General features: G+C 46.1%; 1 protein-coding gene across 1 annotated transcript in view; it reads right to left on the minus strand.

Moving 5' to 3' along the window:
• Positions 1-1893: 1893 nt before the first annotated feature.
• Positions 1894-15596, minus strand: part of LOC115385331 (putative histone-lysine N-methyltransferase PRDM6) — an 82375-nt gene continuing 68672 nt past the window's right edge. Inside the window, exons 8-9 of the mRNA XM_030087311.1 lie at positions 10241-10417; positions 1894-3785 (exon numbers count right to left, since the gene is read on the minus strand). Coding sequence (XP_029943171.1) covers positions 3671-3785; positions 10241-10417 — 292 coding nt within the window. The 3' untranslated portion in view covers positions 1894-3670. The remainder of the gene's footprint in view (positions 3786-10240; positions 10418-15596) is intronic.

Consider the following 15596-nt stretch of genomic DNA (forward strand, 5'->3'; position numbering starts at 1 on the left):
ACCCTTCAGTGGCTTTTTGTCATAATCAGGACCTTTTTTCCTCTTTCTTATTTATTTCGGATTCTTTAGGTGGAACTCATAAATCAGACCTTTTCCTCGCTCCTTCCCTCTACATCACTCCCAGCCTGTTCAAACAAACCAAACTGCAAACAGTTTTCCTGCTCCTTCTCTTCCCCCAGTCAGCAGTTTCTCTGTTTGTTTTCCTTCTTTCACACTAACTGCCTCTCATTAAAACTATCACTGCCATAATCTCATTACATGTAATCTAATCCCCGCTCGTTCGCATGTTTGTCAGACATTAAAGTGGGGAGAAGTCCTGAGAGCTGCGCTTGTGGTCGGAGTGAAGTTCCCACGCTGAAAAACAGCCGTGATTGATGCCTGAACACTGCCACTGTTTGTTTTGGTCAACTTGTGGAATCCTCACAGGAATAATCGCAGAAATCAGACTGCAGCCAGGAAAATCCAGTTTACAGACCGACGGAGCCAGGTCAAGGTGAGGGAGTGTGTGTGTGTGTGTGTATTGCATGTTATTAGCTGTAAGTGCATGCAGCTGCTGCTGTGTTGGGTTTTACACATTCCAGTTATAAATATCAGTTTTGACCAGCAGCTTCACCGAAACACATCCTGTTTTTCATTTTGTTGCTGGTAAAGTTTAGTAAGCTCCTTTCCTCAGATGGGTTCGAACCGAGGCTCAGGCACGACTTGGCCAAGCAGGTGATTCTGGGCAAGCCATGGCGGCTTCCCGCTCGCCGCCAGGGGACGAGGACCAGGGGGTTTGGAGAGCTTCCATTTACACGACAATGCCGACCACTGCCGCTGAAAATGCAACTTTCTGAAAGCGGCTGCTAAAGTGGAACTTTTCTGAAACGTGTGTGTGTGTGTGTGTGTGTGTGTGTGTGTGTGTGTGTGTGTGTGTGGTTTCACACAGCGCCGTACGGTGGCATACTCACTGCACTGTTTTCACTCTTTCTGGTCGTTTCCGTGTAAACGGGCATCGTTTATAGAACGCTGCCGTATGAACGTCAAACCTTTCAGGAATGACGTGGTTTTCCCTGGAAGCGCTGTTGTCGGTGGAGCCTGGACCTGCTCGGGCTCTGCGGCGGAGGAGAACGCTGGTTGATTTCCACTTCAGGCTACTAACTGACCAGAAGACCTGATCATTCAGGACGGGATGTTTCCAGATCAGACTCCAGGGGGTTGGGGGGTGGAGCCATGAGGATTTGAGCCGTTCCTTCCTCCACGACGCCGCCACACGGTCAAAACTGAAAACAGGATTTAATTCCAGCTGTGCACGGACGCTTCCACTTGATTCTTCTCTTTATTAAAGCTTTTTAACTCTCAGGCACACAAACCTTTTTGGTGTCGTCTTGTAATAATAACTGTGCTTTTCACCGTCCTGGGAATACAAAGTGTTTCTCGATGACACCGCACTATTTACACATCTGAGATTGTGTGTGTGAACAGATTCAGACCTGCGCGTTAACGATGGTTCCCCACCTCCCTTCCTTCTGGGCCCTTTCTAGCAATACTGCCGAACCGGCCCAACAAATAGAGGTAGGAACCTTCAAAATAAAAGAAGTGGGCACAGTTCCAGCTGGACCAGCCGGCTCCAGGGGTCTCAGGTGGGAAACCATTGCTCCATAAGACAATATTCACCATGAAAGATGAGACAGCGTGATTCCAAAGCTAAACTTTTCAAGGTTGGATCTTACAGACAATGTGTCTTTCATCACAAAAAAAACAAACAAAAAAAAAAACAGAAGAAGAAGAAATGGATGAAAATAAAGTCAGATTTCAGGCTAAAAGATGGAAAAACCCAGTATGGCGTACATCTTTAAACACATGCTGAGTCTGCTCTATATTTCACACGTCTGTCCCGTCATTTCTATAAGAAATCACTTTCACTTCAGCAAAACAATTAAATTATCAACATGTTTTTCTTCTTGTTTTTTTTTTTTCTTTTTAAAAGTGCTGGAAGCATGATGAAATGAGAATGAAGATAAATATAATTTATGTCTCTTGCTCGTCTTCTTTGTACAACACACACCGCTGTACAACACACACCGCAGGGCTGCAGGGTGGCTTCCTGCTGTGGTGTGTGTGTGTGTGTGTGTGTGTGTGTGTGTGTGTGTGTGTGTGTGTGTGTGTGTGTGTGTGTGTGTGTGTGTGTGTGTGTGTGTCAAAGTGGAAAGTGGTCCTGGGACTGCTTGTGCATTCTCAGTGTGTTTGCTTTGGTCGCGCCCTCCTTTGGCATCGCTGCTTCGAAAAAAAAAAACAAAAAAAAAAACAAAACAGAGAGTTAAAGCTACACGCAGACCGTCGGTCTGGATTCTTCTTCTGGTTTGGTTTGATTTTCAAGAGTTTTCTTTGGAGGGAAACTTGTTGAGTCTCCAATAAATATCCCAAAAAGTTTGTGAGTCTGACTCGTGCATCTCAAAGTTCTGCCTGGAAAACGAGGAGAAGAAAAGATCTTTGGTTTGGATGAATGGCGGCGAGTGTGGCATTAGTGTGGGCGGGGCTGCGGAGGCTCCGCCCACGCTGACGCTGTTCCGGACGTTCCTCCACCCTCACTGACGACAGGACGACAGGAGCAAACCGCTTCTCCGGCTGCCTTCTGCACATCTACAGCTCCACGCCGTCACAAAGGACTTTAAAATCCCAATGCAATTCATTATTCTGTGGTCGAGGCAAACAAAGGTCAACTCAACAGTACAGGAAGAAAAATTACCAATAGATCCAGATTGATTACACCTGTTTTCACTGTGCATCGTCCTCCTCTAACATCCAGATTATAGAGCATCTTCCTCCCACTAATGTAAACAGCTCATTGTTTCACTACTAATCTTTCACATTTTGCATTGTAATGTAGTTTCTAAGTGTTTTGCTTAAAAAAAGCCAATTTAAAAAGGAAAAATAAAAACTATGAAAAAGAATCAACTTCTGCTATTTAAAAAACTACTTTCAAATTGAAATTATGTTTTAAAATCCAACTTCTTTTGATTTACGTTATATTTATTTAAAATGCATCTTTTTGACCACCTGTAAAAATACAAAATGAAAAGAATTGCATTGCATTTTATTATCTAATAACGGTCCATGGGGTTCTTTTCTCCCATTTACTGATGGAGCTTCTTAAAGGCGGTTTCTTTTCTTTTTTTTTTGATATTTAGTATCAGTATACAGTGTACTGTTTGACAATACACTGATTATTTCTTCACGCCCAGACAATGAGTCCAGAGTCAAATTAAACCGTCAGGTTTGAACTGCAGCGAGGACCAGGATGTGATCAACGGAGACTTTCTCACAGACTTCCGGGATGCTGGCCCTCTGGAGAGGAGGCTCTGGAGAAGCCAGTGTATCTGAAAGCCTGTTGTTCGTCTCTGTAATCGCCTCTGAAACTTGCAGTGACTTTTTCCTGGCCTGCAGGCTCGGTGAGGCTTGTTTCTACCAGCGACCTGCAAACCGGCCGCTGTCTGTATGTTGTGACTCACTAAGCGTGGCGATTGATCGAGGCCTCCAGTTTTTCTGTGAGCTTCGTGGATTCACTGCAGAGAAGGCAAACCGGAGGTCGGCGGGGAATCACAGCGGGTTCTGCTCAGGGGCGTCGGTTCAGGGCGGGCGGAGGAGGGAAATGGGTGGAGGCTGGACGGCGGCCGGGATGGACCGAGGCTCAGTCCACCTCGATGGACTCGCTGCTCTCGTTCACCGGTTTACACTCGTTGGGGAGTCGCTGGTGGCGGCTGAGCTGGGTGGCCTGCGTGAAGCTGCGGTCGCAACGCTCACACCTGAGACACACACACACACACACACACACACACACACACACACGGACACAAAGAAACAGGAGATATGATCAGTTCACCGGTGTGCATGATGAGAAGCTCAGAGCAAATCCACACAGCTCCTTAGATCTGTCCATACACCCGCACACCGTCACCTGCACACACACCCTTCACACTAATACCCAGTGACAGTACAAAGTGTGTGTGAGGCCCAGCGGAGCAGCAAAGCTGTAATTGTTGCCCTGATCTTCACAACCTGACCCACAAATTACACACAGTCCACCTGTCAATAATCTATCTGGAGGGCCGAGGAGGGTATTCCCATCACACACACACACACACACACACACACACACACACACACACAGATATACCCAGGCTTGATAAGTGTCACTGTCACTTTCCAGAAAGACAGAGACAAGAGGGGGCTTTTAGTCAGAGCTGGAGGGGAGGTTAAGGAGGGCATTAAGTGTGTGCGTGCGTGCGTGTGTGTGTGTGTGTGTGTGTGTGTGTGTGTGTGTGTGTGTGTGTGTGTGTAAGCTTATCAAAGAGAAAGCTGTTCTGAGGTATTGGACTTAACAGCCTTGAAACAGGACTAACACGATGTTAGATAGATGGAGGAGGGGGGGGCGTGTGTGTGTGTGTGTGTGTGTGTGTGTGTGTGTGTGTGTGTGTGTGTGTGTGTGTAACAGCTGTCTCTGGGACACTCTTTACATCCACATGTGTTCAGCGCGGAGCTGAATGTGTTGGCGGTGTGTGGACGCTGTTGGGCTCCGCTCTTCCGCCACCGGGTTTAAAAATGAACCTTGCTCTGCTGGTCTTCAGGTGAGGGACCTCTGAGGGTGGCCGAATCTGATATTCTGGATCGGAATCAGGTCCAATATGGTCAAATTGGACAGATGGAATACCAGGAGCTTTTTATTGGAAACTGTGTGATGTCTGCAGCATTTTCAAAGCGAGTGTCTAAAGTGGAATTAGCTCTTCTGGACATTTCAACATGACAGGGTCCAACTGTTAGCTGCCAGACCGGTGTTTCGGATGAACTGGTTTCTCTGTTATCTGCTGACAGATGTTGTGCCGGCTGTAGCTGCTCGTAGCAGCAGGTGTTGAAAAGAGATTCACAAAGGCTGCAACACTGTGGCAGTTTATCGTAAATGATGTTGAACAACATTCACCAGGTCAGATAACAGTTTTTGACATCAACAGGAAGTCGCTCACCAGTTAAGAGTGAAACCAGCTAATCTAAAACAACAGCATGCAACCACTGATACACTGATCCCTCTGAGGAACGAACAGGTGAGGTACTTCATCCCTGGAAGTCTGGAACACGAAGCCGCTCTTTGGTTTGCTCGTACTGGGATTAAAACTCCTTTTTCACTTTAAACACTGTGCTTTTATTTTGCTTCAAATGTTTGTCTGCAGCTGCTGAGTCTTGTTGACCAATGTCTTGAATTTTTAATGAAGCCACAGCAGCACAGCAGCTGAACTTCAGTTGTTTTGTCAGAGATTTTATTTCTTCCTCCAGAATGTTTGATGTGGTCGATGTGGCATTTAAGGTGTGAGTTTGGTCTCAGTATCAGCCGATACTGCAGGCTGTGGCACCGTTATCGGTGCTATAAGGCCATCACTGGTGATTTCTGCTTAAATTTGCTTTATGATATTGGTGGGATATTGGTGACTGTTTCAGTCTTGTTGGAATGCAACGGGATATTTCTCAGTAATTACATTAAACCCTGAAAATTCCTGCGTGTGCCTGGAGTCCGTCAGACCTGGAGAAGATGGGTTTTCCATGTGTCCCTCTTCTCATTTGGTAAATTTTCTTGCAGCACAGGGAAAAGAAAGCAGACCTCTGCCTGATCTGGCCTCGAGGAGGATGTTCTTACTGCCATTTGTCTGTAAATGCACAAAACCACAACAGCTCCTCACATCAAAGCTGCTCTGAAGCTGCTCTGTCACTGCAGCTTTTCCAGCAGCACAGACTACAAAGGGTCAGGGCCCAGGCGCGAGCCCTGCAGCCCGCCGCTCGTCTGTTCCCCCTCAGCTAGGAACATGATGCAGAGTAGTTGGTCCAGAAGAAAGAACGAAGCGACACGACGCATCCTCAGTCCAGCAAGTCCAGCTCCTCAGGGGCGCAAAGATGAGGCGACTGCCTCCAGGAGACAATGAAGCAACATTTGGACCAGAGTGGAAAGAGACAGAAGAACCAGTGTGAGCTCCCTGCCCCACACCACAGGCCAGGACCTGGACCAGGACCAGGACCAGAAGCAGTGCCAGAGTCAGGGCCAGGACCAGGAGTATGGAGATGGAACGTTTTCAGAAAGTTGTGTTTCCGTGTTATCATGTAAACTGACTCCCAAAATGCAGCTAAAGTTTTCCTTGAAGTTGCTGTGGTGTAAGCAGAGCCTGAGAGCCTGGAGCCTGGAACCTGGATCCTGAAGCTCTTCATCAGGCTTCTGACTGGCTTCCTCTGCAGAGGAATCAGGTGTGGAGGCTTCTCATTCCAACCACATGCTTTGTTGGACTGATGATCAGTGGGAGATGTTTTGCGGACTGGAGGAGGTTCACTTACTCAGACCCAGACCCGGACCCCGGCCACATTTTGATTTGTCTTGTGCTGTGGACACACTTTCACTTCAGTCCACAGCAGACTGAGGTGAACTCCAGCTTACAGGAGCTACAGTCCTAATCACCATTACCGACAACCCTGAAACTGGCAGAGGCCAAGGCAGACGTCATTATAGGGGACATAGGGACGTCATTATAGGGACATAAAAGGGATGACTGATCTTTGCCAAAGACTCCCTGGACAAACCATAATCCGTCTGGCAAAATGTTCTGTGAACAGATGAAAAAAAAAAAACAAAAAAACTAGATTTTTGACTATGTAGACCAACAGCTTGTTTCCAGACGGCAGACAGATAAGTCCACAAAAGAACCACAGCAACAGTTCAGCAGGGTGGAGTTATCATAATGCTGCGGGGCTGCTTTGGCACTGGAGGAACATGAAGGTAGAGAATTATTAATAATATCCAAGCAGTGTCAGAAAACCTTGTTCGAGTCAAAGATAATGACTCCTCCAGCAAAACAAAGAGCAGATGTCCAAAAGAAAGAAGGGATGAATGAAAAGGAGGAGATGGATCGTTTAGAAGGTGGTGAGACAGGTTGGTTTGACCCCTCTGGTGATGAGTAGGAGATGACAGTAATCATTCTCTTCCCATTTGAGTGAATTTGTTCCCTGATGATCAGTGGAAGTTTGATTCGGTCCCAGCTGATGGACATTCCAGTTTGACTGTTCATTCCGACGTGAGCAGAATATGTCAGACTGCTCCGTGAGGCACTGATACGCTGAACAGGAGGTGATCTGACCCTGATTCAAACTGAGTGAAATCCACCAACTGAAAGCCTTCATGCTGTGCTCTCTTCCCGCTCGGTTCTTGGAGGATGAGACTTGGACAGGAAGCTGGAGACGGACATAGTCTGGATGTCTGACAGGCTCCACAGTCCACTGAGTCTCCCGCTTCACTCTCCTCAGCGGGAAAATAAAGTTGAGGCTTTTCCTGAAAAAGTGACAGTGGCAGCTTTAATCTATCTGCCGCGCTGTCCGAACAGAGATAACTCCCCGAGGCCATCGATCGGCTAAAGATTTCTGACGCTGGTGATTGTCTTTGTCCCGCTTGGCCTCCACCGAGACTCTGAAGTGCTGATGAAAAGGTTCGGGGTTTCCTCTGATTGCTTATTAAGAACGCTGATTTGCTTTAACTGGATTTCTTGTGTCGTTTCACTTTTCACGTGGTGATCTCTTGTTCCTTCACGCTCGCGCTCCCTCTCATCTCTTCACTCCCTCACGTCAATGACCAGTTCGGATTTCACTGATTGCTTATTAAGGATGTTAATTTGTTTCCAGCAGCTGCCCCCCGAGACAAGTCCTCCACGTTTAACACAACTCCAGCCCATTATTCTGCTTTCCCCTCTGTCTCTGCAGCTTTTCACTCCGCTGCCTGAACGCTGACCTTTCCCTCCACTGGGACCAGCTGACAGCCTGACAACAGGACCCGCTGCTCATTGGATCAGACTCACACTCAGGTGAGGATTCATCAGCAGGCTGCTAACTGCTGTCACCCAGTGGCTGTTGTATTTACAGAATAGCATGAAGACCCCTGGAGGTCAGAGGTCACGGCTACCTTGACAGGGGGTGGAACTAAATATTCCAAAGAGGGACCATGAATAATGGAAGAGCCAAAATAATACAAGGCAAACATGATGTGAAGGGTGTCTGGCAGCACACGCAGGACGAGGCTTTCTCCGAACAACCTGCAACGTTTTCTCAGTGTAGAGGCCGATATTTCACACATGAAGAGCTGCTCTTCTCACAGTCTGAGGATTTGATTTAGAAGAGTTTCACATTTATGCAGCAACGTTCTGAAAGACATGTAGTTTTCATGTTGGGCCACTAGTTGGTGCTCTTGTTTGTTTTTGCAGTAAAACCACACACATCGAGGAGCCAGCTGAGGTGGCTCGGGCACCTCTTTAGGATGCCTCCTGTACGCCTCCCTGGGGAGGTGTTCCGGGCATGTCCCACCAGGAGGAGACCCCGCGGAAGACCCAGGACACGATGGAGAGACTATGTCTCTCAGCTGGCCTGGGAACGCCTTGGGATCCTCCCGGAAGAGCTGGAGGAAGTGTCTAGGGAAAGAAAAGTCTCGGCATCTCTGCTTAGACTGCTGCCCCCGCGACCCGGTCCCGAAAAAGCGGTGGAAGATGGATGGATGGATGGATGGATGGACCACACACACACACTGAGCACTAAATACTACTGGAAGTTTACTATCAGGTATCATCTTACAACACACATCATGTTTGACAGTAATATAATGCGGATTGATTTAATTGTGTCAGTCTTGGTTCTAAAATTCAAGCTTCCGTTGCAGAGATTAAATGAAAACTTAAGTTAGACTAAGCCTAATATAAACATGATGCTATAGGAATACAACACTGGCACTTTTATAAGGACGGGCAAAAGTAAGAGTCTTAACCTTTAGCTACTTTGCTGGTACCGATCACTGATATGCGTTTCTGTTAAAAGTATGCAGATGCTCAAACACGTCAAAATCACATGACCGATAAAGTGGAAAAATGGACCAAGAGATCTGATCAAAAACTGTACCACCAAGTGTTGCAGGCAAGATGGAGAAATGGTTCCTAATATCCAGCCTCCCGCTGGACATTAGGAGGAGTGAGACTATCAACACCTCAAACTGTCATCAGCCTTTGCAAGTTCTGAAACCAGTTTTAATAAAAATGTTGTGTTTTCTTATTTTGAAAGTTTTCCAAACAGCTGTGAAATGGCAATCAAGGACCCATTTTAATAAAAATATGTCAGTTTGTCGATTGCACATAATATTGTTGCTGTCTTGATCACTGAAAACGTCGTCCCACCCAGTACAACCAATCCTAAAGAGTACCTGTGCAGCATGCTCAGACGGCAATACTTATTTCTGTGACTCACAGAATGTGTTGTCTCATCAACCGGTGACAAAACAAGGCTCTAAATGGCAGAATCCCTTTAATACACCACTGATTAGAATCAGAATTAGAAGTCTTTTGTATTTAAAGCATCTCAAGACAGTTTTTTGACATGAAAATGAATTAGCTCAGAGACACCGTCAGTATTGGAACTCTTGATATTTTTATATAGATCCTTAAATCACTGTTTGAATGTTAACAATTTAAAAACCCCTCCACGCACATGAGAGTTGAGCTTCGTCTTAGCCCCGCCCCCTTTAGTTACTGCTGCTAACTCAGACAAGCATGTTTACTTGACAGCTGTCAGTGTAGAAACCAAATCGCAACGGGTGCTTGATAGCACTTAGCACTTAGCCACCCACCTTTCTGGATGACATAGCGACACTGATAATAGTGGCAGTGGCTAACATCAGTGCTCACCAGGTAAGCTAGGTGGCTATCTTAATGACGCTCATTGCTGATTGTGTAGAGGTCCTTGTTTTTAGTTGTGTAGAGTTGGTTGTGTGTTCTGCCTCACAGCTTCATCCACAGCAGACATCTGTTCTTAAACCAGATGAAATAAACCCTGATTCTTATTCTTTCAGGATTTCTCCGATTGCTGCTGCACGATGCACATTTTTGAGTCTTAAATCGCCCAGAAAACATTAAGACTGTCTCCAGCTCTAATGGTTCTCTCCAGAGTTTTACACTGAGAACGTTTGTCGGAGTCCGGCCAATTGGTAATTCAATGCTGTTGGTTTGTTTGCGGAGGGGGCGGGGCTTAGCTAAAGGTCAATTAATCCATGTTGTCTGTGACTGAATCTCAGATTCATGTTGTTGGATATTGTAGAGCATGTTCTAGATGTCAGTAAGCTTGAACTGGTCAACAGCAGGTGGGAGGTAGGGACGAAAACAGTGGGTGGGGTGGATGGGTGGGGGTACTCACTGTTACTTACTTGAACGGCTTCTCTCCGGTGTGCGTACGGATGTGGTTGTTGAGCGTAGTGGCCCCTGCAAATGCCCGGCCGCAGTACCCACATTTGAAGGGCCGATCGCTGGAGTGAGTCACCACATGGTTCCTCAGTTCGGACGGCTGGGAGAAGGACTGGGAACAGTGGCCACACTGGTATGGCCTGGAAGACAGAGGAGTTCAACAAAGAGGAGGAGATCAATGGGAGAACACGGACATTCATGTGGACAGACTGCAAACTTGGACTGTCATTTCTAAAACTACCAGGACCAGGAGAATCTGGACTAGGACCTGAATCAGGACCAGAAGAATCTGGACTGGGAGTCATGGCACTCTGGAGGAAAACATTGTTCGTATTGTCCATCTACTTAGCATGAGCAGAACTATTAGTTACTACAGTCATGGTGTAGCTGTAGCAGCATTTCCACAGTCAACAAGGAGACTGAGAAACTTACATTCTCATCAACAGAGCTCAAGCGTTTTCCACCTTGGGAGCCATTTCCGAAAACCTGTGTTTTGTGACTCTGAGCATCGCTGCCGTCTAAACAGGCCCCGACTCTGACATTATAGGGTAACCTCACACCATCACCTTATCAGGAAGGTGCCTGAACTTGTTCCTGTTCTGAGCGGGATCACTATGCATCAACACATCAGCAGCAGTAAAGCTAACCTGGTCCAAACCCAGCTGAGGCGTCCTGATTCCATTCTGAAGGATCAGAAGTGACGTTGCTGTGGATGCTTGTTAAAACTGCGCTGACTGCTCTGACACCCTCTGCTTGAAACCAACACCTCCAGAGATTTGCGAGGCCAAGTTCTAACCGTTCAAACTGAAAATACAGATGCAGTCTTCTGGAGGTTTGACCTGAGGACAGCTGTTTGACCGGCATACTGGATGGTCAGTGTGGACACCAGGCTCACTCCCTGGGCTGTGGTTTTAGATCGTGCTAAGGGAGAACGTTGACATGTCGAGTTTCAGTCAAGCAGACCAGACCACTATTGGAGAACTGGAGAGATGGAATGTAGTGTTGGAAAATACAATTTGTTCGGATCCACACTTGTGTCCTCGGCACAGGTTCCCAACCTGCCTGGGAGGCTGCCCGCAATAGTTTGTAGCTTGTTGCTGCTCGAGCATCATTGTTCTGAATTAGCAGATGTTACAGAGTACATTATATCTATAGTAGATATGAAACTGGCATGGAAATATACCAGCTCAGTGGCACACTTCCCGCAAAGAACTCAACATTATTGCAACAACTGACCTCAAAGCTGGCTGCGATCAGGACCACAGTCGGTAGTAATTAATGCAAACTTTATTAAGTATTTTGTGCACACAAGGTCACCGCATGGAAAAAGACCTCTGTGCTGTGCGAATCTCTCTTACAAACTGATGGAAAGAGTGAAAATGTCAGGTGCTTTTGGGCCATGGGTATAGTCTACCGATTGTGCTGCACAAATGATGGACCTTTATTTAGCACACATACTGACTGATGGCACAAGAATCAGTCAATCACACTTTCAATGTCCACACAACATGCCACAGGTGGGTGATGTTTTGAAACACACTTCCTCTTTTTACTTTAACATCAACCTGCGCGGTGGAGAGATTGCAATCATTATATGCTAATTTGTACCGGTGAAATGTACATGATGACCGACGGATCTCAGGGCAAATGAATGATCAGGCAAATCAACGAAACGCGCTCAACAAAAACCACCTCGTCACTGTCCGTGGTGCTGAAAAGACTCCAATGGGTCACGGTCCTGTAAGGTCAGTTCCACCACAGGCCGATTCGCAGCGTTAGCTTCATGGCGCTGCTGCTGCTAGCTTTAGCATTAGCTGTTATGGCAACTGCTTCCTCCGTGTCCGTAGTTACATCAGCTGGTTGTTTGACAGTGGTCGGTAGATGTTGGCCTTCGTTTTCCTGAGATGTTGATGCTACTTTAAAACTGATATTCTCTTCTGCTGTTTATCCTCATTTGTGTTTTCCAACTGCGATTTCCCGGAAGGTGAAAGGTGAACAGAAGCCGTCAGTCGTTTACACAGGATGACAGTTTTCTTTCTCTTTTCTAGCATGTTTCACCAATGATGCAATCTTCACAGTTTACTCCGTATGGAATGAGTTCCAGTGCCTCTCCTTCTCTCCTTTGTCTTGCTTCGTTGGTTTTAAAAAGAGCAGTGAGATTATTGATGTGAATTCCTCTTGGATGGAGGAATTCAGGTCAATAACGATCAATGGGCTGTTTTTTCAGCACTTTGATTTTATCTCTATATGTCAAGGGTTTAACTTGTCTTGCTTGGTGTCTCTTTTCCAGCGAAATCTCATCCGTGTGAATCCAAATTTATTCATTCATTTTGACAAAATACATGTAAAAAACACACTGGAAGTAAAAAAAAAACTAAATCTGAGTAGCAAAAAGTGTGATTTTTTTTCTCACTGTTGAAAACACAAAAAATGTTTAACCAATCATTTTAATAGCAAATGCAAATAACTTATTTCCAAAAATCAATATAAAAAATCTCCAAACAACACAATTATTTAAAGGTATTTACAATAAAACACAGGAAATTCCCAGACGTAGCCACACAATGTATTTTTATGTATTTAATCATTAGTTTTATTTGCTTCATTTTTCATTTCCATTTTAATCTTTTATGTACAATGTGCACGTTTGTGTGTTTGTCTGGATTATCATCATTATTAAGGTACACACTGAAACATGTGTTACCTGTCATAACTCTGGTCTGTCAACTACAACTAGTTACTATAGTTTCAAATCTGCACTTTCAACACGAGTTAAATCATCAACTCGCCTTGCTGCTGTTTGCGCGTGTGTGTGTGTGTGTGTGTGTGTGTGTGTGTGTGTGTGTGTGTGTGTGTGTTGTCCCCAGATGCAGGTCATCGGTGTGTTCAGTATCACTGTGTTATTCCAAGATAAATTCCCACGTCTGGAATCAGAAGCCGCTCTGGAACATCAGTATCAGGCAAATAGGAGAACAGCCCCGAACGAGAATGAAACAAATAGACCAACATCTTCAACGTGCTAATAAATCACAAACACCTCCAGCTGCCCGAGAGCGTGTGCGTGCGTGCGTGCGCGCGCGCACACACACACACACACACACACACACACACACACACACACACACACACATGTACAGGAAAGTAATAAGAGTAAAATAGTGTAATATAAAATCGAAAAATTCTCACTTGCAGTTTTCCACATAAAAGGCGTCTCGCCAAGGGGGAGGGTTCATTTATCAGCCAGCTGGTCTATAAGTTCACGCCTCAGTGGGCCGCATCACTATTTATTAGGTGGGTTTTCTATGAAGAGCTGCATTGATTGTGAATAGTTTAAGTTGATGAATGTGTGGATATTATTTATTAAGGCAGCAGGCCGCGAGATTAATGCCCGGTTATTGTTTATTACAGTGGAGAGAGGAGGAGGAGGAGGAGGAGGAGGAGGAGGTGAAATATAAACACCCCCCTCTACCACACACACACACACACACACACACACACACACACACCCACACACACACACACACACACACACACACACACTATCACAACATTTGCAAAGAGCAGCACATGTAAATGTGTGTTTGTGCAGTTAGCGGAGCACATGCATGTGTCTGTGCTGTGATGTGAGGTTGGAATAGTGTGACTTGATTCCACACTGATAGATGCCCAAAGCAGCAGCTGAGGCAAATGAAGGAAGGAGAGGAGGACAGAAGGACCACGCTCCACTTGTTCACGTAAAACCAGCCGTCAAAACATCTGATCAACTACACTGATGGCAATGACAGACTGAGCTCCAGTCCCAGAGTCCACCAGTGATAATGCAGCCGCTCCCGGTGGAAACACTGAAGCTCTGCTCGTGTTCTGGTTGATCTCAGCTGCTCTGCCGCTTCTTCTCGCTGCATCGACTCACCAATCTGCTGATTTTCGGAAGAACCAAGCCTCTGACGAGCCTTCAACACATCTATCTGCATGCTTGCTCCAAAGCTGACAGTCTTTGAGCTGCAGTCAAGATTCATTTAAGAGTTGAACAGTTAAATAAGACACAACCTTCATGACTTCCAGTAAAAACCCAAACAGCTATCAGGGCAGTACTTCAGTCGGTCAGTTACTGAACCACACAGGGCTGATCGCTCAGCTGATCAGTCACAACAACAATAATCCAGATTAAACGTTCTGAACTCACAGCTTACTCCATGACCAAGGTGCTACGGTGCGGGCTGGCCATGAGTCACAGACAGTCCGATGGTCACATGCAGCCACAGACAGTTTGATGTACTCTGCTCAACACCACGACACATGAAGCAAAACAATGAACACAGACTTTGATTTGGTTCACAGACAAACCAAGAAGACTGAGCTTCCCTGGCGATGAGAGCAGAGCTGTGTGTGTGTGTGTGTGTGTGTGTGTGTGTGTGTGTGTGTATGTGTGAGAGAGAGAGAGAAACATTGTTCAGGACAATAAACTCCGTGTTACCTTTCAACACTACATGTGGTAACAGCTACAGAGTCGTGTCGTAGTGTCAGCACCTTTTTACACATGAACTAATGAAAGATCGTGTGTGTGTGTGTGTGTGTGTGTGTGTGTGTGTGTGTGTGTGTGTGTGTTCAGACTACATGGGAATGAAACATCTTGGCCCACAAATGTGTTTTGATATCATTACAAGAGGTCAGAGTTCAACGAGGGGGACGGCAGAGAAAACTCAGAGCAGCTTCGAACGAAGCGTCCTGAGAGCAGCCATCGGCAACAGCCGTCGTTTCAACAGTCTGACTTCACCGTCACACCAGAGAGTGTCTCAATCAGCATCCAGTGAAAAATGAAGACACCAAAATACCGAGAGGCATAGAAAGACAGCAGCAGGGTTACAATGATCCCGCTGAGTAGATGAACTGCTCCGAGTCGTGCTACATGCTACAGAGCTGCAGTGAGAGAAGAACAAAGTCTTTCTGTTGATCTACCTCTCCAGTAATTTTCTAGTTTTTCAGACGTGCCTGTGTGGTTTTTGTTGAGATGAGGGCAGTGCTGGTGTGTGCTAAAGAAAAAACAGCATGTAAGAAAACATCAGCATTGTGTGTGTGTGTGTGTGTGTGTGTGTGTGTGTGTGTGTGTGTGTGTGTGTGTGTGTGTGTGAGATGCAGTCATGAGGACTGAAGTGTGCTGGATTGAGCCGTATGGATGCAGTCTAATCCATACAGAGTAATATCTGTGCTGTGAGGACGCCTCCTCCGTCCGCCTCATATGAAGACATTATTCCCCTGAGACCAGCGGTTATAAATCACTCCTCCCGCCTCGTCAATACACAATCAATGGCTCTCTAGACA

Source organism: Salarias fasciatus, unplaced genomic scaffold (genome assembly GCF_902148845.1).
Source record: "Salarias fasciatus unplaced genomic scaffold, fSalaFa1.1, whole genome shotgun sequence".
Classification (NCBI taxonomy): Eukaryota; Metazoa; Chordata; class Actinopteri; order Blenniiformes; family Blenniidae; genus Salarias; species Salarias fasciatus.